The 22774-nt window shown below is 48.5% G+C and overlaps 1 protein-coding gene across 1 annotated transcript in view; it reads right to left on the reverse strand.

Moving 5' to 3' along the window:
- Positions 1–22774, reverse strand: part of DLG5 (discs large MAGUK scaffold protein 5) — a 123319-nt gene that overhangs the window by 49049 nt on the left and 51496 nt on the right. The window contains exons 3-5 of the mRNA XM_068547965.1: positions 14323–14485; positions 12352–12495; positions 11532–11715 (exon numbers count right to left, since the gene is read on the reverse strand). Coding sequence (XP_068404066.1) covers positions 11532–11715; positions 12352–12495; positions 14323–14485 — 491 coding nt within the window. The remainder of the gene's footprint in view (positions 1–11531; positions 11716–12351; positions 12496–14322; positions 14486–22774) is intronic.

Here is a 22774-nt window from a genome sequence, read left to right on the forward strand (position 1 = left end):
CCAAAGAAAAAAGTATAAAGACAGGTGACAGGGCCGGAAGGAGGAGAGGGAACTTTCCTGGAGCCTTAAGTTTCCCAAATAAGTTGGCAGAACCTATTTTTAAAAAAAAAAAAAGAAAAGCACTGCTTTGAACCTGGCAATTGTACCTTTAAGAATCAAACTTCAGAAAAACATGCACAAAGGAACATAAGGACATATGTAAGGGTGCCCATCAAAAAATTATTTGTAACGGGAAAAAGTGCAGACTACCAAGATTCCCAACACACACAGAATGGGGTTAATAAATTACTGACAACTAAACTATGAAATATCATGTTGTATGCTCCAAATTTACAGAAAATACAAGGAGACCCATGATATAGTGCACAGTTTAAAAAAAAAGAAAAAAAAAAAAGGCAGGTGGCAGAAAATAAAAACAAAACTTTGTGTGTTAAGTATGACATAGCAAATGTCCACAAGGAAATATCCCAAGTGGTTCAGAGAGGCCAGTCACCTCCAGGGAGTGACACCAGGGTGGAGGTGGGGGTGGGTGACTTCACTGTTGTTGAAGTTTTTTGTTTTTTAACCAAAGAATATGCATTATTGTAAAGACAGGAGATGCAAAACTACCCTCTACGTGGCTCCCCCACCAAGGCTTGGCCATCTCCGCCCCGGAACACCTGGGCATCCAGATGGTGCATTCTGACTGCGGTCCCCTGGAGATGGAACTGCCATACCGTGCTCCCCCCCGGCCACACACACACGCACGCACGCACGCACACATGCTCGCACACATGCAAACACATGAGAAAAACCACCTGTCTGCGGCTCTCGAGAGGGAGGGGTCCCAGGCCCCAGGCCCACAGTGCCCTCCCACACGGCTGCCTCATTTCCTCTGAGATAAATCATGTAGAAGGCTGGGAGCCCACAAATCCCTCAAGCAAACATGCAAGTCAAACAGCACCATTTACCCCCGCAAGGGCCTCTTCAAGTTAACAAGGCGTGGGAGGAACCAGGCAACAAAACCGGCCTTGTCCAGCGAGGTCAACCTTTGGCCCCAGGGCCTGCAGGGAGGAGACCTGTGGCCACCGCCATGTGCCCTGCTTTCTTGGCTGTTGGCCTACCCAAGACCTGAGCTTTTCACAGCCCAGCACCCGCCCCAGACCTGGTGAAAATGCTAAGGCGCTGGCTGGGGAGAGCTGGTGGCCTGGTAGCTCAGACACACCCCTCACCCCTCACCCCCACCCGAGGCACTGGGCCCTCCTCTCCTGGGGGGGGCCCTGAGGTGGCCCCGAGGCCACTTGCTAAGGGGCACTGGTCCAGCTGAAGAGAACCGCAGAAAGTCACTGACCAGTGTAATCAACTACCCACTCACCAAGGGTCAGCGCTACAGGAAAAGGAGAAGAGGAGTGAGATGGAAGCATCGGGGAGAAAGCCTTCCCTGGTCACTTGTGGGGGGGACAGGAAGAGGGGGACAGGAGGCGATCATCTTGGCCTGGATGTGCGTACAAGCTGTTTGGGTCCTGAGGGAAGTCAGAGAATGGGAGGCAATAAAACATCATGCCTCAAGAGGGCAGGTTTTTGGTTTTTTATGACAAAGTGGTAACTGGAGTCTTTTATTTTGAGATATAAATCACATACCATATAATTCACCCTTTAACGTGCACAATTCAATGGTTTTTGGAATATTCACAAGGTTGTGAATCCACAAAGCTGTGCAGCAACTGCCACTGTCTAACTGCAGAACATTTCCACCACCCCCAGAAGAAATGCGGGTCCAGCACTTTCTCCTTGGTGCTTCACTTCATCCTTCAAGCAATGCTCCCAGAGCACCGCCCTCGCCCTGCCCCCTCCAGGGCTGGAAGGTTAAAGGGCGGAGGAGAGGAAGGTGGAGAGTGTGAGTTGCTTCTCTGAGATGGTGCAGCAGGTAGGCTGCGGATGCCCCTGCTGTGCTGCGGGGCTTTCTGCCCCAGCCGGACTCCTGATGCCCTGGCCTGCACTCACCTCCCCTTCCAGGAACCTTCCCGTTACCACCGCTGGGCCAGGCCTACCCACGCCCACCACCAGACTTCCCCCACACAACCAAGCCCCCTAATCAGAGGGATCGTGGATAAGACGCCAGGTATCCCCAAGTACATCCAGCTTAGCGGCCTGCACGGAGCCTGGACTGTGTACTCCACAGAAGGCTCCAACAAATATCAGAGAAACAAAATAAGGCGCAGACGCAAATTTTTCAATAGAACATAGTTTATAATGGGAAAATACTGAAACTAGTCCAAGGGTCAGTCAATAGGAGACTGGCTAAATCAATGATGATGCTCTTATGTAACTCAATACTCTGCAGCAGTTAGAAACAAGGAAGGAGAATCTGTACTGAAATAGAAAGATGCATGTGACATATTCCGCAAAAAAACAATGTTAGCAACAAAAGGAACGGTGCGATTCCATTTTCTCAAATACGTTAACAAGATATAAAGGGCTCTATGTGTACAGATATAAATCTCAAACCTTTCAAAGTAACATAGCTATGGTTAGTTATTTCTGTGGAGACTACACGAAGAATTCTTTTATTTTTTAAATTTCCGTATTGTTTGATTCTTTTATTGTTGCAAAATGCATATTTTTTTTGAATTTTTGAATTTTATTTATTTTTTTATACAGCAGGTTCTTATTAGTCATCCATTTTATACACATCAGTGTATACATGTCAATCCCAATCGCCCAATTCATCACACCACCACCCCCACCTGCTGCCGCTTTCCCCCCTTGGTGTCCATACGTTTGTTCTCTACATCTGTGTCTCGATTTCTGCCAAACACTGTGATGAACAAGTTCATCTGTACCATGTTTCTAGTTTCCACATATATGTGTTAATATATGATATTTGTTTTTCTCTTTCTGACTTACTTCACTCTGTATGACAGTCTCTAGATCCATCCACGTCTCTACAAAAGACCCAATTTCGTTCCTTTTTATGGCTGAGTAATATTCCATTGTATATATGTGCCACATCTTCTTTATCCATTTGTCTGTCGATGGGCATTTAGGTTGCTTCCATGACCTGGCTATTGTAAATAGTGCTGCAATGAACATTGGGGTGCATGTGTCTTTTTGAATTATGGTTTTCTCTGGGTATATGCCCAATAGTGGGATTACTGGATCATATGGTAATTCCATTTTTAGTTTTTTAAGGAACCTCCATACTGTTCTCCATAGGGGCTGTATCAATTTACATTCCCACCAACAGTGCAAGAGGGTTCCCTTTTCTCCACACCCTCTCCAGCATTTGTTGTTTGTAGATTTTTTGATGATGGCCATTCTGACCAGTGTGAGGTGGTACCTCGTTGTAGTTTTGATTTGCATTTCTCTAATAATTAGTGATGTTGAGCAGCTTTTCATGCGCTTCTTGGCCATCTGTATGTCTTCTTTGGAGAAATGTCTATTTAGGTCTTCTGCCCATTTTTGGATTGGGTTGTTGGTTTTTTTTAATATTGACCTGCATGAGCTGTTTATATATATTTTGGAGATTAATCCCTTGTCTGTTGATTTGTTTGCAAATAGTTTCTCCCATTCTGAGGGGTGTCTTTTCGTCTTGTTTATGGTTTCCTTTGCGGTGCAAAAGCTTTTAAGTTTCATTTGGTCCCATTTGTTTATTTTTGTTTTTATTTCCATTACTCTAGGAGGTGGATCAAAAAAGATCTTGCTGTGGTTTATGTCAAAGAGTGTTCTTCCTATGTTTTCCTCTAAGAGTTTTATAGTGTCCGGTCTTACATTTAGGTCTCTAATCCATTTTGAGTTTCTTTCTGTGTATGGTGTTAGTGAGTGTTCTAATTCCATTCTTTTACATGTAGCTGTCCAGTTTTCCCAGCACCACTTATTGAAGAGACTGTCTTTTCTCCATTGTATATCCTTGCCTCCTCTGTCATAGATTAGTTGACCATAGGTGCGTGGGTTTACCTCTGGGCTTTCTATCCTGTTCCATTGATCTATATTTCTGTTTTTGTGCCAGTACCATATCGTCTTGATTACTGTAGCTTTGTAGTATAGTCTGAAGTCAGGGAGTCTGATTCCTCCTGCTCCACTTTTTTCCCTCAAGACTGCTTTGGCTATTCGGGGTCTTTTGTGTCTCCATACAAATTTTAAGATTTTTTATTCTACTTCTGTTAAAATGCCATTGGTAATTTGATAGGGATTGCACTGAATCTGTAGATTGCTTTGGGTAGTATAGTCATTTTCACAATATTGATTCTTCCAATCCAAGAATGCAGTATATCTCTCCATCTGTTGGTATCATCTTTAATTTCTTTCATCAGTGTCTCACAGTTTTCTGCATAAAGGTTTTTTGCCTCCCTAAGTAGGTTTATTCCTAGGTATTTTATTCTTTTTGTTGCAATGGTAAATGGGAGTGTTTCTTTAATTTCTCTTTCAGATTTCTCATCATTAGTATATAGGAATGCAAGAGACTTCTGTGCATTAATTTAGTATCCTGCTACTTTACCAAATTCATTGATTAGCTCTAGTAGTTTTCTGGTGGCATCTTTAGGATTCTCTATGTATAGTATCATGTCATCTGCAAACAGTCACAGTTTTACTTCTTCTTTTCCCATTTGTATTCCTTTTATTTCTTTTTCTTCTTCTCTGAGTGCCGTGGCTAGGACATCCAAAACTATGTTGAATAATAGTGGCAAGAGTGGACATCCTTGTCTTGTTCCTGATCTTAGAGGAAATGGTTTCAGTTTTTCACCACTGAGGACGATGTTGGCTGTGGGTTTGTCATATATGGCCTTTATTATGCTGAGGTAGGTTCCCTCTATGCCCACTTTCTGGAGAGCTTTTATCATAAAATGGGTGTTGAATTTTGTCAAAAGCTTTTTCTGCATCTAGTGAGATGATCATATGGTTCTTATCCTTCAATTTGTTAATATGGTGTATCACATTGATTGATTTGCATATACTGAAGAATCCTGCATCCCTGGGGTAAATCCCACTTGATCATGGTGTATGATCCTTTTAATGCGCTGTAGGATTCTGTTTGCTAGTAGTTTGTTGAGGATTTTTGCATCTATATTCATCAGTGATATTGGTCTGTAATTTTCTTTTCTTGTAGTATCTTTGTCTGGTTTTGGTATCAGGGTGATGGTGGCCTCATAGAATGAGTTTGGGAGTGTTCCTTCCTCTGCAATTCTTTGGAAGAGTTTGAGAAGGATGGGTGTTAGCTCTTCTCTAAATGTTTGAGAGAATTCACCTATGAAGCCACCTGGTCCTGGACTTTTGTTTGTTGGAAGATTTTTAATCACAGTTTCAATTTCATTACTTGTGATTGGTCTGTTCATATTTTCTATTTCTTCCTGGTTCAGTCGTGGAAGGTTATACCTTTCTAAGAATTTGTCCATTTCTTCCAGGTTGTCCACTTTATTGGCATAGAGTTGCTCGTAGTAGTCTCTTAGGATTGCTTTGTATTTCTGCAGTGTCTGTTGTAACTTCTCCTTTTTCATTTCTAATTTTATTGATTTGAGTCCTCTCTCTCTGTTTCTTGATGAGTCTGGCTAATGGTTTATCAATTTTGTTTACCTTCTCAAAGAACCAGCTTTTAGTTTTATTGATCTTTGCTATTGTTTTCTTTGTTTCTGTTTCATTTATTTCTGCTCTGACCTTTATGATTTCTTGCCTTCTGCTAACTTTGGGTTTTGTTTGTTCTTCTTTCTCTAGTTCCTTTAGGTATAAGGTTAGATTGTTTACTTGAGATTTTTCTTGTTTCTTGAGGTAGGCTTGTATAGCTATAAACTTCCCTCTTAGAACTGCTTTTGCTGCATCCCATAGGTTCTGGATCGTCGTGTTTTCATTGTCATTTGTCTCTAGGTATTTTTGACTTCCTCTTTGATTTCTTCAGTGATCTCTTGGTTATTTAGTAACGTATCGTTTAGCCTCCATGTGTTTGTGTTTCTTTACAGTTTTTCCCCTGTAATTCATTTCTAATCTCACAGCATTGTGGTCAGAAAAGATGCTTGATATGATTTCAATTTTCCTAAATTTACTCAGGCTTGATTTGTGACCCAAGATGTGATGTACCCTGGAGAATGTACTGTGCGCACTTGAGAAGAAAGTGTAATATGCTGTTTTTGGATGGAATGTCCTATAAATATCAATTAAATCTCTCTGGTCTATTGTGTCATTTAAAGCTTCTGTTTCCTTATTAATTTTCTGTTTGGATGATCTGTCCATTGGTGTAAGTGAGGTGTTAAAAGTCCCCCACTATTATTGTGTTACTGTCGATTTCCTCTTTTAGAGCTGTTAGCAGTTGCCTTATGTATTGAGGTGCTCCTGTGTTGGGTGCATATATATTATAATTGTTGTATCTTCTTCTTGGATTGATCCCTTGATCATTATTGTAGTGTCCTTCCTTGTCTCTTGTAACATCCTTTATTTTAAAGTCTATTTTATCTGATATGAGTATTGCTACTCCAGCTTTCTTCTGATTTCCATTTGCATGGAATATCTTTTTCCATCCCCTCACTTTCAGTCTGTATGTGTCCCTAGGTCTGAAGTGGGTCTCTTGTAGACAGCATATATATGGGTCTTGTTTTTGTATCCATTCAGCAAGCCTGTGTCTTTTGGTGGGAGCATTTAATCCATTGATGTTTAAGGTAATTATTGATATGTTATGTTCCTATGACCATTTTCTTAATTGTTTTGGGTTTGTTTTTGTAGGTCCTTTCCTTCCCTTGTGTTTCCCACTTAGAGAAGTTCCTTTAGCATTTGTTGTAGAGCTGGTCTGGTGGTGCTGAATTCTCTTAGCTTTTGCTTGTCTGTAAAGCTTTTGATTTCTCCATCAAATCTGAATGAGATCCTTGCTGGGTTAGAGTAATCTTGGTTGTAGGTTCTTCCCTTTCATCACTTTAAGTATATCATGCCACTCCCTTCTGGCTTGTAGAGTTTCTGCTGAGAAATCAGCTGTTAACTTTATAGGAGTTCCCTTGTATGTTATTTGTCATTTCTGCCTTGCTGCTTTCAATAATTTTTCTTTGTCTTTAATTTTTGCCAATTTGATTACCATGTGTCTTGGCATGTTTCTCCTTGGGTTTATCCTGTATGGGACTCTCTGCGCTTCCTGGACTTGGGTGGCTATTTCCTTTCCCACGTTAGGGAAGTTTTCGACTATAATCTCTTCAAATATTTTCTCTGGTCCTTTCTCTCTCTCTTCTCCTGCTGGGATCCCTATAATGCGAATGTTGATACGTTTAATGTTGTCCCAGAGGTCTCTTAGGCTGTCTTCATTTCTTTACATTCTTTTTTCTTTATTCTCTTCCACAGCAGTGAATTCCACCATTCTGTCTTCCAGGTCACTTGTCCGTTCTTCTGCCTCAGTTATTCTGCTATTGATTCCTTCTAGTGTAGTTTTCATTTCAGTTATTGTATTGTTCATCTCTGTTTGTTTGTTCTTTAATTCTTCTAGGTCTTTGTTAAACATTTCTTGCATCTTCTCGATCTTTGCCTCCATTCTTTTTCTGAGGTCCTGGATCAACTTCACTATCATTATTCTGAATTCTTTTTCTGGAAGGATGCTTATCTCCATCCACTTCATTCAGTTGTTTTTCTGGGGTTTTATCGTGTTCCTTCATCTGGTACATGGCTCTCTGCCTTTTCATCTTGTCTATCTCCCTGTGAATGTGGTTTTTGTTCCACAGGCTGCAGGATTGTAGCTCCTCTTGCTTCTGCTGTCTGCCCTCTGGTGGATGAGGCTATCTAAGAGGCTTGTACAAGTTTCCTGATGGGAGGGACTGGTGGTGGGCAGAGCTGGGTATGGCTCTGGTGGACAGAGCTCAGTAAAACTTTAATCCACTTGACTGCTGATGGGTGGGGCTGGGTTCCCTCCCTGTTGGTTGTTTGGCCTGAGGCGACCCAACACTGGCGCCTACCTGGGCTCTTTGGTGGGGCTAATGGCGGACTCTGGGAGGGCTCAGGCCAAGGAGAACGTCCCAGAAGTTCTGCTGCCAGTGTCCTTGTCCTCACAGTGAGACAGAGCCACTCCCTCCGCCTCTGCAGGAGACCCTCCAACACTAGCAGGTAGATCTGGTTCAGTCTCCCCTGGGGTCACTGCTCCTTCCCCTGGGTCCCGATGCGCACACTACTTTGTGTGTGCCCTCCGAGAGTGGAGTCTCTGTTTCCCCCAGTCCTGTCAAACTCCTGCAATCAAATCCCGCAAGCCTTCAAAGTCTGATTCTCTAGGAATTCCTCCTCCCGTTGCTGGACCCCCAGGTTCGGAAGCCTGACATGGGGCTCAGAACCTTCACTCCAGTGGGTGGACTTCTGTGCTACAAGTGTTCTCCAGTTTGTGAGTCACCCACCCAGCAGTTACGGGATCTGATTTTATTGTGACTGGGCCCCTCCTACCATCTCACTGTGGCTTCTCCTTTGTCTTTGGATGTGGGGTATCTTTTTTGGTGAGTTCCAGTGTCCTTCTGTCGATGACTGTTCAGCAGTTAGTTGTGATTCTGGTGTTCTCACAAGAGGGAGTGAGAGCACGTCCTTCTACTCCACCATCTTCACAAAATGCATATTAATTTTGCAATTTAAAAAATAGTATAAAAACATGAAGATAGCACTGGCCTTCCCCTTTTTGAACTATTTAACCTTACAGCCATTTGGTAAGGCAGAGTAGGGCAGGAGGCTCCATTGGGCAAGGGGTGCCCCAGAGTGGCCATCGGAGCCTGCATGGGATGAGGAAGGGCCCTGCAGAGGCGCATGGGGGTCCCACAATGGGTCAGAAGGGGGGATGGCGGCGGCAGAGGGGAAGGCAGGCAGGTACTCCCGGGAGACCGACCAAGTAAAGAGATTAAGAATAATCAGAACCAGGTTTCTCACTACTAGGAAATGAAGTTACAAAAATGGAAAGGAAGAAAACAAGAATGAACCCTGTTATATTGTAGTACTGGACTGGAACTGGAAATGTCCAATATACATATTACATATTGAAGGTATAAATATATTAGGAAGAGGGAGAGAGACACATGGAAATAGGTATGAGTGAGTGTGTGTGGTGGTGGCGGGGGGCTGGGGGGGTGCGGCGGTGTACTCAGATATTCCTTATTCTGTCCACTGAGAGGGCCTGGAACCATTACACCCCAGGAGCAATGAGTACATCAAGTACACCCAGCACTCAGATCATGCTTCTAAATACCATTTTCCACTAAAAGGAATGAGGACTCGTAGGAGGAATGTTTGATTTCCAGGACTAGGGCAGGGAAATTAGAAAATGAACCTGGAACATCTTCTTGTGCCAGAAATCAAGAAAGTGCTCAAAGAATGAGGGGACATGTCAAAAAGACAGACAAGCAAGCTTAAAGGGGGCTCCCCGTGGCCACAGTGGTATACAACCCACTGAGTAAAACAGGAAACCATGAGAGTGTGTGTGTGTATGTATGGGGGTGTATAAAGGGAAAACAAGTATCACTACAGTGGAGAAGAAGCCTAGAGACACCACCTTAGTCAAATGATCAAAGGGAACATCATTAGTAATAAGTCATTTCCAGCCAAGTCTCAATCAACAGGATGCAATGAGAAAAAGGCAGCATCACTTCTGTGACATTCCTGCCTAAGATGCAAAAACTCACCCAACCATGGGGATCCAACAAATGCAGGTTGAGGGACAACCTAGAAAATAACTAGCTTGTGGGGGCTTCCCTGGTGGCGCAGTGGTTGAGAATCTGCCTGCCAATGCGGGGGACACGGGTTCGAGCCCTGGTCTGGGAAGATTCCACATGCCGCAGAGCAGCTGGGCTCGTGAGCCACAATTACTGAGCCTGCGCGTCTGGAGCCTGTGCTCCCCAACAGGAGAGGCCGCGATAGTGAGAGGCCCGCGCACCGCGATGAAGAGTGGCCCCCGCTTGCCGCAACTGGAGAAAGCCCTCGCACAGAAACGAAGACCCAACACAGCCATAAATAAATAAATTAATTAAAATTTAAAAAATTAAAAAAATAAAAAATAACTAGCTTGTAATCTTCCAAAACATCAAGGTCATGAAGGTCAAAGCCTGAGGAACTGTTCCAGACTGAAGGAGACCAAAGAGACGGGACAACTAAATGCAGTGCATTATTCTGAATGGGATCCTTTTCCTACTAAAGACATTATTGAGACCAACTGGCAAAACTTGACCGGGGTCTGACGATTAGACAGTAGTACATATCAACGTTAATTCCTGATGTGTCACTGTTATACAGGAGAATATCCCTGTTTGCAAGAAGTACACATTTACATGTTCAGGGGTGACGGGGCATCAGGTTGGCAACTTATTCTTGAATGATACAGGAGAAAAATTCTTTGTACTGTATTTGCAACTCTTCTGTAAGTTTGCAATAATCTCACAATTAAAAAAATTTTAACTGTAAATGAAAACAAAAGCAACGAAGGCAACATCATGCTAAATTACCAGGTGAGTTCAGATTGTTATATACTGGCTTTGTGTCAATCAAGCCCCAACGGTCCTGCTTTAACTGGGGAACCATAAATGTTTCTGATGGGGAAGGGGCTCTGCTTAACCGGACCTATGCTGCAATGCTAGGAGGACACCCTGCCTCTGCCTGGGACTGTCTTCCAACCCCAAACGTCCAACCATCTATGGACACAGAGCATCATCAGTCCCTGCCACGTCCCTGGGCAGCCCAGGCAGCTCCAGACCATAAGCTACGAGAGGAGAGGCACTGGCCTACATCCTTCACAGGAAGCGGTGTTCTGGCCGGCCTGCTCCTCACGCACTGCTGTCAATGTGAAACAAGAGCTGAGCAAAGTGAAGCAACTAACTTCGAACGCAGAGAGCAGCAAGGGCAGCAGGACATACTCTCACCCCAAAATAACGATGGTAACTGTTACTAGCTTGTATTTGCACAGGATTTTAATATTTGCAAGTTTCTTTCCATCTGTAATCTCACACAATCCATACAAAGGAAAGAAGCTATAGATGCCCAAAGCTCCCAGACTACGTCGAATTCCTGTGACACAGCACACATACCGCACAGAACCTCCTCCTTGGTAGCCCTTGCGATATTCATAACGATACAGAATGTGTGTGGTTATCTGATCAACATTTGTATCCCCCCGTGGATTGTAGAGTCCAGGAAAACAAGGGTTGAGTGTTTGCTCACAGATGGCCCGATGCCTCACAGAAGGCTGACACCACAAATACTTGCTAAGTAATCACGTGGACACACGGGTGGGTGGATAAGATGGGTGTGCGTAGGTCAGCAGGTAGACGGACAGTGGGTGGGGGAATGGATGGGTGGATGAGTAGGTGGATGGGTGGATGAGTAGGTGGATGGGTGGATGAGTAGGTGGATAAGGGGACAGATGCATGGACGGATGGTGGGTGGTAGGTGGGTAGATGACTATGTGGATGGTGGGTGGTAGGCGGGTAGACGGTAGGTAGGTAGGTAGGTGGGTGGGTAGATGAGATGGTAGGTGTGTTGTGGGGGGGTGGCGAGCGGGGGGTTGGTAAATGGATGGTGAGTGGGTGAATGCCTGACCTGGGTCCGCCCCCCGCCGCCCAGCCCGGTTCTACCTGCTGCTGCTGGGCCCGGAGGTCACCGATCTCCTTCTGGTCCTCCTCGTGGAGCCGCTTCATGTCCTCCCACGACTGCTGGAGCAGGTTACGTTCCCGTAGCAGCTGTCCGTTCTCCCGCCTCAGCATGTCCACATCATCCTTCAGCTGGGTCTGGTCGCTCAGGAGCCGGCTGTGGAGCGTGCTGAAATCCCACACGACACAGTGAGCCCACCCAGCCTCCAACTCCCACCCAAGGCGCCACCACCCCCTCCAGGTCCTAATACCCCCAACACACCAGACAGGTCAGCAGCATGCAGAGGCAGGCCAAAGCCTGGTGTCAGCCAGATGCCAGAAAGACCCAAACTATTTTTTTAAGAGCCTGACACCACAATGGCCACATGTGGCCAAGAAAGGGAGATAAGCCCCTACCTGGTATGGACCTGGCAGCTCCAAGTGCTGAGGCCTGGGCAAATGTCAGCAGGTGGGCAGGCAAATGCCCTCAGAGGGGCACCAGGAGACCAAAGGGGAACATGTCCCATCTGCCTCCCGTGTGGCAGCAGAGCCCCAGCAGGGACCCAGAGGTCCACAGTGATCTGCCTGGCCTACTGTCTCGCACATTCGACCACTTTCCTACCAACCGTGCTTCTGAAGCTGGCAACGGATGGTATGGAAAACTGAGGCCCAAAGCCACAAACCCACGTGCTTAAGGCCCACTGCTTGCTATGTGGCAGAGGCAGGATGGGACCAGAACCCCAGGCTCCAGGTCCAGAAATGAAGACTGGCAAGAGGCGGCGGTTCCTTGGACGCTGGGAACCCTGGCCAGGCAGGCCCCACTCACTGGTAGAAGTCGGTCTCCTTGGCCACCTCCTCGCACCTCTTCAGGGCGTTGGTGTGCTGGTTCTGCAGGCTCTGCAGGTCTGACATGGCCCGCACACACTGGATCTTCAGCCTCTCGTAGTCCGGATTCAGCCTGTGGTAGGGCCTGGCCCAGACGGCAAACAGCCCAGTGAACACCGGCCCCGGGATCACAACGACAAGAACGTCTTTCCCTGGGAAGCCACGTCCTAGGTCACTCCAGCCCAGCAGTTCCCGAACACTGGTCTCCTGCATACCACCACCACCGTCCGCGCCCCCCGCCGCCGCCGCCGCCCCCCCACCCCCCGTGCCTGCTAAGCCCAGGTGTCCTGGCCGTAGCCAGACCAACAGAATCCGAATCCCCAGGACGGAGGGCCTCGATTGCTGAACTCCCTGCGTGGGCCTGGAGAGCTGGGAAGGTGCTCCTGTTCTCTGGGAGCCCCCGGGAGGCCACACGCCAGGCCTGCACGCACAGTGGGCCCAGCAGTCCCTGTGATGAAGCTCCTCCTCTCCTTACAGCAGTGATTCTCAATCTTGGGTCATAATGAAGAGACCAAGGCCCAGACCAATTACGGCAGCATCCCTGAGGGTAGGACTCAGACATGGGGATTTTTCAGCTCCCCAAGGGATTCCAATGTGCAGCCAAGATTGAGAAAAGTGGGCCAGGAGCAGGAGTTCCCAGACCTGCAGCATTGTAATCACCAGGGAACTTGTTAGAAATGCAAATTCTCAGGCCAGCCCCAGACCTCCAAAATCAGACACGCAGGAGGGAGGGAGGAATGGCCAGCCATCTGTGCTTTAGCAAGCCCTGCAGGTGACCCTGGTGCGAGCTCAAGCCTGGGAACCCCTGCTCTAGAGCGGGCATCAGCAACCTTTTCCTGCCAAGGGCCAGTCTCTGTGCAGCCACTACTCTGCCTCAGTGGCATGAAAGCAGACGTGGACGGCACACACTCGCACACTGTCTTCACCTGCCCTGCCCTCGAGCTGTCTGTCTGAGAGACACATCCTCATAAAAGCGACCTCCAGGAGCGGGCTTTGAGCCCCGACATCACCCCAGAAAAGTCCTCCTCAGGATGAGGCACACACCCCTGATGCTCTTGAAGGAAAGAGCTTAAACCAACCCTGCTCCTGCTCCCCTCAGGACCCCTGCCAGCATCTCCCCAACCCTTCCCTGGTATCTACCTCTCAGTCCCAACAAAAGAAGTGGTCAAAGGTTTTCTTCAAAATAACAAAAAAGCCAGGTGGGACCAACCCTTTTTAAAACACACACGTGGCAGGAAACAACTAACGTGTTTACAAACCACATAAAGATCCACTCAACAATGAAGTAGGCCGGGGTATCCAGGAGACAGCAGTGCCCTTGCCCACGGACAGACCAGTCAAAGGCTCGGCAACAGGGTGACTATCTCTATTAGGGCAGGGGCTGCACACAGCAGCAAACAGGGGGCAGAGAGAGAAGCATATTGTCTCCAGGGCTGGAAGGCAGAGAGGCCTGGGAAAGGGCTGGTGACAAGGCCAAGGCCATCCAACCAACCAGGGAGGAGGCACCAAAGTGGGACCAGGAGCCTCCAGCTGCTGCCCAGACCACCCACCAAGTGATCATCTGCAAGGCCAGTAGAAAGGCGGTGAGGCCGGTCCACATATGCACACGCACACGCAAGCAAGAGCACACCACTGCCAGGAGCCAAGTATAGGATGGACACACCCACCCACACTTCTCAATCCCCAAGCTGTATGATTCAGGCCACACACTCCGATTTTGATCTGGAGGAAGCATAACAAGCCTCCGCCCCGCGCCCCGCATCCAGGCCTACACGGGCGGGTGGCGGGAAGGACACTCGGGCAAGCAGCAGGGCTCTCAGGAGCTAAGGGTACGCCTCGGGGCAGGGGGTGCCATGGCATCAGGGTGGTGACCCTGTCCATCAGGCCGGTGGGGGAGGGGCACGGTCGCCACCTCTTGTCAAAGGTGGTCCCGTGGGTGGCGAAGGCCAGGCGCTTCCGCAGCTCATTCCTCTCCCGGGTCATCAGCCGCAGCTGAATGGAGAGGTTCTCCACCTTCTCATTCACTTGCCGGTCAGTGAGCAGCGGCGGTGGGGACGGCGCCTTCCCGGTGGTGCCTGCAGGAGGAAGGTGACAAAGAGAACTCGTGTTCACACGGCCCCCACCAGCAGCCAGGCACTGTTCTGGGCTCTCAGCTTGCATTAGTTCCTCACAACCACCCTACCAGGTGGGTCCTGTTACATCCCCCTTTCCCAGATGACACCACCAAGTCAGAGTGTAAGAGGCACAGCTGGGACCAGAGCCCAGGCAGTCTGGCTCCAGCATCCACTACCTTGGCCCTGGCTGAGGACCCTGAGGTCCCCCTCTCTCCCTCCAACCTAGCTTTGGCACCTCCAGGATGGAACTGTTTTGGCCCTGATCTTTGCATCCTTGCCTGCTCTGCTAACACCAGCTGTCACCCACCCCTGGGCATGGAGAGGCCAGCCTGAGCAAGGTGGAAGGCATGGCCTGAAGAGGAAGACACAGTTACAGCTTCCCAGAGAAGCTGGCAGAGGACAGAGGCAGCCAGCTCCAAAGCTGGGCCCAAGGGCCGTGTCCCGTCTTCCCCTGATCAGGGCTGGACACTCCACACAGTTCCCTCTTCCAAGCTGCCCAACTGCCTAAAGGACCTGCTCAACCAGCCCAGGTGTGCAGCTTGGAGGAGCTACAGGGAGAGCCGCCCACGGCCAAGGTAAGTGTGATGGGGTGCAGCTAAGTCCCAGGACCTCTGACTGCCCAGCCCACACCAGGCCCTCATCACTTGTCCCTAGGACTAGACATGTCCTGAAGGGAATCCCATGCCTTATGCTATTACTAAGGAACAGTGGCCACCGCCAGCACCTCTGGGGAGATCCCAGTCTGCTTCTAGGAAGTATGCACCTCACTCAAATGTCCCAGAAAAAGAGACAAATCCATGGTGCTTTTATATTTAACTCTGTCCATGTGTTCCCCTGAGCCCTCTAACCCTCAGAGAGCCTCAGTGGGGCCAGAGTAACCCACAGAAGTCATCCCAGTTTATGGATGTGATGCAGAGGCTGACTCACCCCAGGGACACAGTATCTGTCTCCCCAGTAGCCCTGTAATGTGTAAAAGGCAAGACGAATGTCTTCTGACTCTGTGTCATCCTGACCGCTGCCCCCCGGTGGACCATTGTTGGTTGATTTGCCTGTGCACATCAAGTGTCCCCCAAGACAGGCACCCAGGTGTGGCCTCGCATCTTCCAGGAGTGGCAGGGAGGATGGAGAATTCGACACTGTGGGTGACAAGCTAGACCATGGTCTGAGGCAGGAGACTTGAGCTCCCAGCTCACTGTTATCCAATGTTGGTACGCCAACCACTGAATCTAGTACCCCTCAAAATGCATGTTATCTTAAAGCCAGCACCTCCGTAACAACCGGGATTCCTGTGCTCAGGCCACATCTCTGCGGCCAAAATGTTCTCTAAGGTGGGGCCCAGGATCACCATTTCCCACAAGCATCTCCCTCCCTCCATGGGTTCTAGTCCACAGCCTGAGAAGCCTTCCCTCGCCTTTCCCCGAAGACCCTGGGTCCTCACCCCTGCCCCCAGGAGGTTTGGAAAACAGGCTGGTTACAGCTCTGTGCGGCTGTGTAACGTCTTCCTCTTTGGCAAATGAAGGCACTTCTATGAGCTCTAGTTCTACGACGGCCATCTGATTTGCACTAACTTACCCGGCTGTCTGACATGTGGGGCTTCCTCTGGACACGTGCCTGACGTGTAGGCCTTCTGGAGAGGCCTACAACTAACTCGGCATCTAACCAGCCCCCGGGGGGCGGGGGGACATGATCTGTGGAGGACTGACAAACCCAAGACAGTGGGATGAACAGACCCAACAAGCACCCGGAAAAGAAGGATTTCAATGTAAACAGTCACAACCAACCACACAACAGCACACAACACAGATGCCCCAGGCATTAATTTAACCTTCCCAACAATCCCAGAGGTGGTAAGAATATTATCATCTCCATTTTACAGGTGAGAAAACTGAGGCCCAGCAAGGTTAAGTAATCAACTTAAACTTCCACAGACAGCAAGCGGTGCCCTGGATGAGAGCCCAGGCACCTGGATTCGGAGCACGTGCTCTCTGCTGCTGTGCCTTGCGGCCTCCCAAAGACAACCGTGAGTAGCACTCACTCCATTCCTGGCAGTCTATGAGATGCTTTTCATACATTATCCCAGTCCATCCCCTTAAGGAAGATACTGCTGTTATTCCCATTTTACAGATCAGGAAACAAAACCTGATCAAGCTTAAATAATGGGTCCAGGTCACCAAGCCAGTAAATGACAGCATGGCGTATGGAGTGCCCTCCGCCTGACCCCAGTGCCCGGGGCCTCAACCTAAAAGTTCTCAAATGGTTTGATTCTAGGGCCTCTTGACACTCTTAAAAATGAGGGAGGACTCCGAACAGCTTTTGCTTACAGGGGTTATATATCTAACAGTATCTACCAGATTAGAAGTTAAAACTAAAAAGGTATTTTAAAATATTTACTAATTTTAAAACAACCAAACCCGTTACATATTCACATTAAGATTTTTCGTGAAAAATTAACGACCCTTTCTACCACAAAACAAAAAACACGGCGAAAAGAATGGCATGGCTTTGCATCTGCGTAATGCTGTTTGACATCTGGCTTAATAAAGACAGCCAGAGTCTCACATCTGTGCAACATCACACACCGTGGATGGAACCTGTAGAAAACTCCACTCTACAGTAGAGTCTGTGTGAGGACAAGAACGCAAAAAGCAAGTGACATCTCAGTATCATTATGAAAACAGTTCTGACCTCACTTGGTCCATGAAAGGACCTCAGGGACACCAGACCATGCTTTGAGAATGACCTGACCTGCGGTCAAGTTCAGTAAGTATCAGAGAAACATCAGATCTCAATTTCAGAACTGAAAAGCACCACCAGGCCCAGCAACCTGCCTCCAGGGAGATAAAGAATTTCCACCCCATTTTAAAAATGAAGCAACAGAAAGATGAAGCCCTTGGCTTTTGCGGAGGCTGGAGAGAGAAGCAGCAGCAGGACAGAAGTAGGGGTCATCAGACCTGTCACCACACACAGCCACCGCCTCCTGTCTGTCTCCAGCAGGATGAGGCCACTGGCTCTGCAGCTGGTAGGACCTGGGGGCAGCCGATCACACACACAGGGACGTGAGCGCTGTCATTTGCTGAGCACAGCCTACGCGCTGGGCTCTGTGCTAAACGCACCTGGGTCCTCACTTCATTAATACCCACAGTACCCCCCCAGATACGTGCTGTGAACACCGAGTGAGAAACTGACGTCTAGCAAAACTGCACAGCTGGGAAACCGGCGGATACCCACGCAAATCCGGCTTCACCTCCAGACCCAGGGCCTCTTCCACTATCCTGCATGGCCTCCCGAAGGGAGTGGCCTCCTGTTTCCCTTCCCCTGCCCCAAAGGCTTGAGCATACATGAAACACACTAAAAGTGAGGCCATCCAGGCCTGTGAATCCATCAAATAGCAGGTTGACTTAGGGAAATTGCTGCCTGGATACCCCTGTCCTTTCACAATAAGGAGGGCAGAGGGCAGAGGAGGGCCACAGGGAGCCTCAAGAAAAATCCCAAGATGTGCTAAGCCAGGAAGTTCCAAAATAACAGCAAGTGTTGCAGAAAACCCTTTCCATATCCATTCAATTAAAAATAAAGTTTTTCTCTTTTACTTGCATCTCAGGGTTGAAAAACATTTTGAAGATGATGCAGTCCTTTCAAGAAAATGGTTGCCAGAATCCCCTAAATAGCTACCAAGATTGTTGGAACTCCTGCACAGTGAGGGAGCTCACTACTTAACAGCAAAGCCTATCTAATCTCTCCCCAGATGATTATTCTATGTACTGAGTTAAAATCTGTATTTCTCCCTCTGACCCTAGATCTAGCTACCCCCGCCAAGGCCAAGAGGTAGGGACTTCCCTGTTGGTGCAGTGGTTATGAATCCGCCTGCCGAGGCAGAGGACACAGGTTCAATCCCTGGTCCCAGAACCTCCCACAGTCTGCAGAGCACCTAAGCCCGTGCACCACAAGTACTGAGCCTGCAAGCCACAACTACTGAGCCCGCGTGCTGCAACTAGTGAAGCCCACGTGCCTAGAGCCCATGCTCCACAATGAGAAGCCACCGCAATGAGAAGCCCACACACTGCAACAAGAAGTAGCCCCTGCTCGCTGCAACTAAAGAAAGCCCGAGCGCAGCAACGAAGACCCAACGCAGCCAAAAAAAAAAAACCCAAAGGCCAAGAGGTACAACTGTAATTCTTCTTCTAAACAACAGACATGCAAATATTTGAAGACAACTGCCAAGTCCCTTTATCACTACCAGAAGAGCTAAAATAAAAAAAGTGACAACACCAAATGCTGGCAAGGATGCAGAGAAACTGGAATTCTCAAACACTGCTGGTGGGAATATGAAATCATACAGCCACTGCAGAAAACACTTTGACAGTCTTTTATAAAGTTAAACATGCACTTACCATACTATCCAGTAATCCCACTCCTGGATATTTACACAAAAGAAATGAAAATTTATGTTCACACAAAAGCTAGCGCACAACTGTTTTTAGCAGCTGTTGAATGGATAAACGACAGTGTTATATTCATACAACGGAATACTTCTCAGCAACAAAAAGGCACTATCATACAACCTACCGGTACACACGAGGGAGGGCAAGGGGAACAGGGACTCGCGAATGCACTATGTTGAATGGAAGAAACCAGACTCAAAAGGCCACACGCCATATGATTCCATTTACACGACATTTGGGAAAAGGCAAAACTACAGAGGCAGAAGAGAGATCCGTGGGTGCCAGGGGCTAGGGGTGGAGGGAAGAAAGGTTGACTACAAAGTCACAGAAGGGAATTCTTCAGGGTGGAGGATTTGTTCTGTATCTTAATTGCAGAAGTGGTTAAATAACCCATGTGTTCGTCAAAACTCATCAAACTATACACCAAAAAGGATAAATTTTACTGTACGTAATTCATACCTCAAGGAACATGACTTTTAAAAAAAATTGGAAGTTAAAAAAAAAAAAACACCACCACTGTGGTGCCCTAAACTGAAGTGACCATCCCAGGAGAGGTGTGACCGATGAAGAGGTGTGGCTTGTCACCCCCGACCAGTCACTGTGTTTATAGTAAACCTTTTCAAGAACAAGCAAAATCAAAACTAACGTCAAGTGAGTTGTCCACAGAAGCCTCAAATTCTATCTTTGTGCAGTTGTTCTTTGGGACTCAAATGCAAAACTGTCCACTCTCCTCCCACTTCACTCCTTCCTCTTCCCAAATCTGGAACCCACTTGAAAAGAAGGCAGGGGAGTTCCCTGGTGGTCTAGTGGTTAGGATTCGGCACTTTCACTGCTGTGGCCTGGGTTCAATCCCTAGTCCGGGAACTGAAATCCCGCAAGCCATGCAGCACAGCCATAAATAAATAAACTAATTAATTAATTAATAATAATAAAAAGAAAAACTTAAGAAAAGAAAGATTTTCTTTTTTTCATTTTTATGTTCAGGATGGGATTCCGGGGTTAAGAGATTTGGACTGGACTAAAATGGCCCCAAAACGAGTGCTGGAAGATGCCAGGAGAGCCGGCACAGGCCCTGGAGTTTGGACAAAGAGCTCTCACTCCTCTGGGCCTTGGTGTGAGAGGAAATGCAGCCAAGGGGAGCAGAGCCCCTTCGCCATCACGAGTCCTGGTTCCTCCTCCCGGTCACCCTGGCCGATGCAAGTGCAGCCTCCTCTGTAGACCACTGAGCCTCAGCCAGAGCCTGGCAGCTGGGTAGGCTTCTTGGCTATAAGGCCCTTTGTCCATAGCCCCCTTGTCACACCACACTCCAGCTGACCCTGAAGGCCACTCCCCCACCTAGTCTTATTTACAGCTAGAGAGGTCACAGCTCTGCTTCAGAGCCCTGTGGGCCTGTGGTACCAGAGGCCAAGGAGAAAATGGGCACTGGCCCAAAGTGGTCAGGTGGAGCAGGGATGCCCAGGTAAACTTCCCGGCCTCCTCCAGGCCCTGGCTGTCAGGAGAGAAGCAAAGCAGCAGAACGTGGTCATCACAGGCCGCAGCAAGCAACACCAAGCCATCCTCGCCTCCAGCCCTGGAGAGCCAGAGCCGTCGGAGGGAGACACAGTCCCACGTCCTGAACCAGTGCTTCCAAAAGCACCTCAGCTTCACTGGAGAACTTGTTAGAAATGCACAGGTCAGGCCCCACCCAGACCTACCAAATCAGGAGCCCTGGGGGAGAAGCCAGCACTCCCCTCCAGGTGAGTCTGATGCCTGATAAAGTTTGAGAACCTCTGGTCTGGACCAAAGTTGCACTGTCTGGCCAGAGTGGCTTATCAATCCCTTGTTTTTTCGGCTGTCCAATAGCCACTACATTTAAAAGCATCGCCCACTGATGCCCATGGGATGCCCTCCTTGGTCAGCACAGGACTGCAGCTGGGCTCCTCCTGGACTTGGACTGGAAGGAGGTTAGGCTCCAGCGCAGCAGCTGCAGCCTTGCCCAGCTCCCAGATCTCCCTCCAGATGAGCTACTTGCTCTCGAATCCTTGACTCAGGGTCAGTTTGCCGAAACCCAAACCAAGACAGGTGACGATGGCCTGTTGCTTCCAGGCTGCTCCTACATCTGGAGCGCCATTCCTGGAAGACCCCACTCGAGGGCCAGCTCCTCCCTGAAGCTTCCTGTGACACCCCTCACTAGAAAGAGCTGCTCCTTCCCCTCTGTCTCCTTGTTTTACACAAGGCAAAATGGCCAGTCGCTTCTCTCCCTGGTGCTCTGGTCTGAATGTTGGTGTACCCCACCAAATTCCTATGTTGAGGTCCTACCCCCACCACCCCGTGTGGTATTAGGAGGTGGGGCCTCTGGGAGGTGATCAGGTCATGAAGGTGGAGCCCATGTGAATGGGATCAGTGGCCTTATAACAGGGACCCTAGAGAGCTTTTCCCTCTCCTGCCATGTGAGGTTACAACGGGAAGGCACCATCTATGAACCAGGAAGTGGGTCCCCCAAGACACCGACTCTGCCTTGATCTTGGACTTCCAAGCTTCCCGAACTGTGAGAAATAAATGTGTGTTGTTTCTGAGCTGCCAAGTCTGTGGTGTTCTGTGACAGCAGCCTGGACAGACTAAGACACCTGGCTAGCCTGTAAGGCCTGGAGCCAGGCCCCCCTGTGATCCCTATGAGTGCCGAGCACGGGCTCCAAGAGGACAAGGTGCTCCCGTCCATCTGATGCACTGAGAGAAAACAGGCCCCGGATCCAAAAGGATCAGAGAAGGAAGGGTCAGAGGGCAAGGGGTCAGGGTGCAGCCTTGCCTGCATGCTCATTCACCCCACCATCCTCTATCAACTAGAAGCTGCACTTTCAAGGAATCTTTGCTGGGATAGGAGAGAAGCCCTCCAGATCCTTCTCCTGCCAACAAAACCAGATCTCTCTCCTTAATAAGAAAGCTCTCCTGTTACTTCAATCTGCATGAAATTTAAGGCTCATTTTATAAATGCTGCCCAAGAATGTCTCCTCTTCTTAAAACTTTCCCAGTTATCCAAGTCGAGAAAAAAAAAGGTACCTGAGAAATTAGATCAGGATGAATGGGGAGGAAAAAAACATCGATTGCCTGAAATGAGTGTGCATCCCCTGGGCAGATCCATGGGGTCTACCCACAGGCAGGTGACTTAAGTAACAGGCCACACGGGGTTGGGGGAAGCCTCAAAGAAGCCATGCGTGCTTGGCTGATGAAAATTGCCTGGAAAGACACAGCAAGCTTTAAGGCTGTTGGTCTGTTGTTAGGAGGGTCAGGCTGAAGAGGTGAAATGGGCGGACCACCTGAGGACCTAATGCCAGCCGGGAAGAGGGGAGGGGCAGCCAGGTACCAGCTGTTGCAGAGAAAATAGCATACCCAAGGCTCCACCTACCAATTTTCTCTTATGCTAAATACAACTTGCTGTTCTTTGCCCAAACGTTCTTGGTTAGGGAGATATAAGTGGGAAAGTGGAGGTGACGTTTTTATCGTAAGACCTTGCCTTTCCTTAGGTTCATGGAGAAAGACCTAACAAACACAAACAGCCAGTCTCCATCTGACTCATCAGCCCCCCGGTCGGGGGTGTGCCTGAGATGGCCAGGAAAGGAAGTGCTCTGCCCGTCATTAGGTGAGGCTGGGCCAGGAGGGATTCCTCCAGGAGGTGCTGCAGTGGGCCACGGATGACCCTCCATTCATTCCACTCCAAGGGGCTGGTCCAAGCCAGCCACAGACATTCCAGTGCTTTTGCCAGGGGCTAGGTTAGGTCAACTCATCTCCAACCAGGAGGGCTGTTAAAATGGATGCTGAGCCCCATCCTCAGAGC

This window comes from Eschrichtius robustus, chromosome 7, assembly GCF_028021215.1.
Source record: "Eschrichtius robustus isolate mEscRob2 chromosome 7, mEscRob2.pri, whole genome shotgun sequence".
Taxonomy (NCBI): domain Eukaryota; kingdom Metazoa; phylum Chordata; class Mammalia; order Artiodactyla; family Eschrichtiidae; genus Eschrichtius; species Eschrichtius robustus.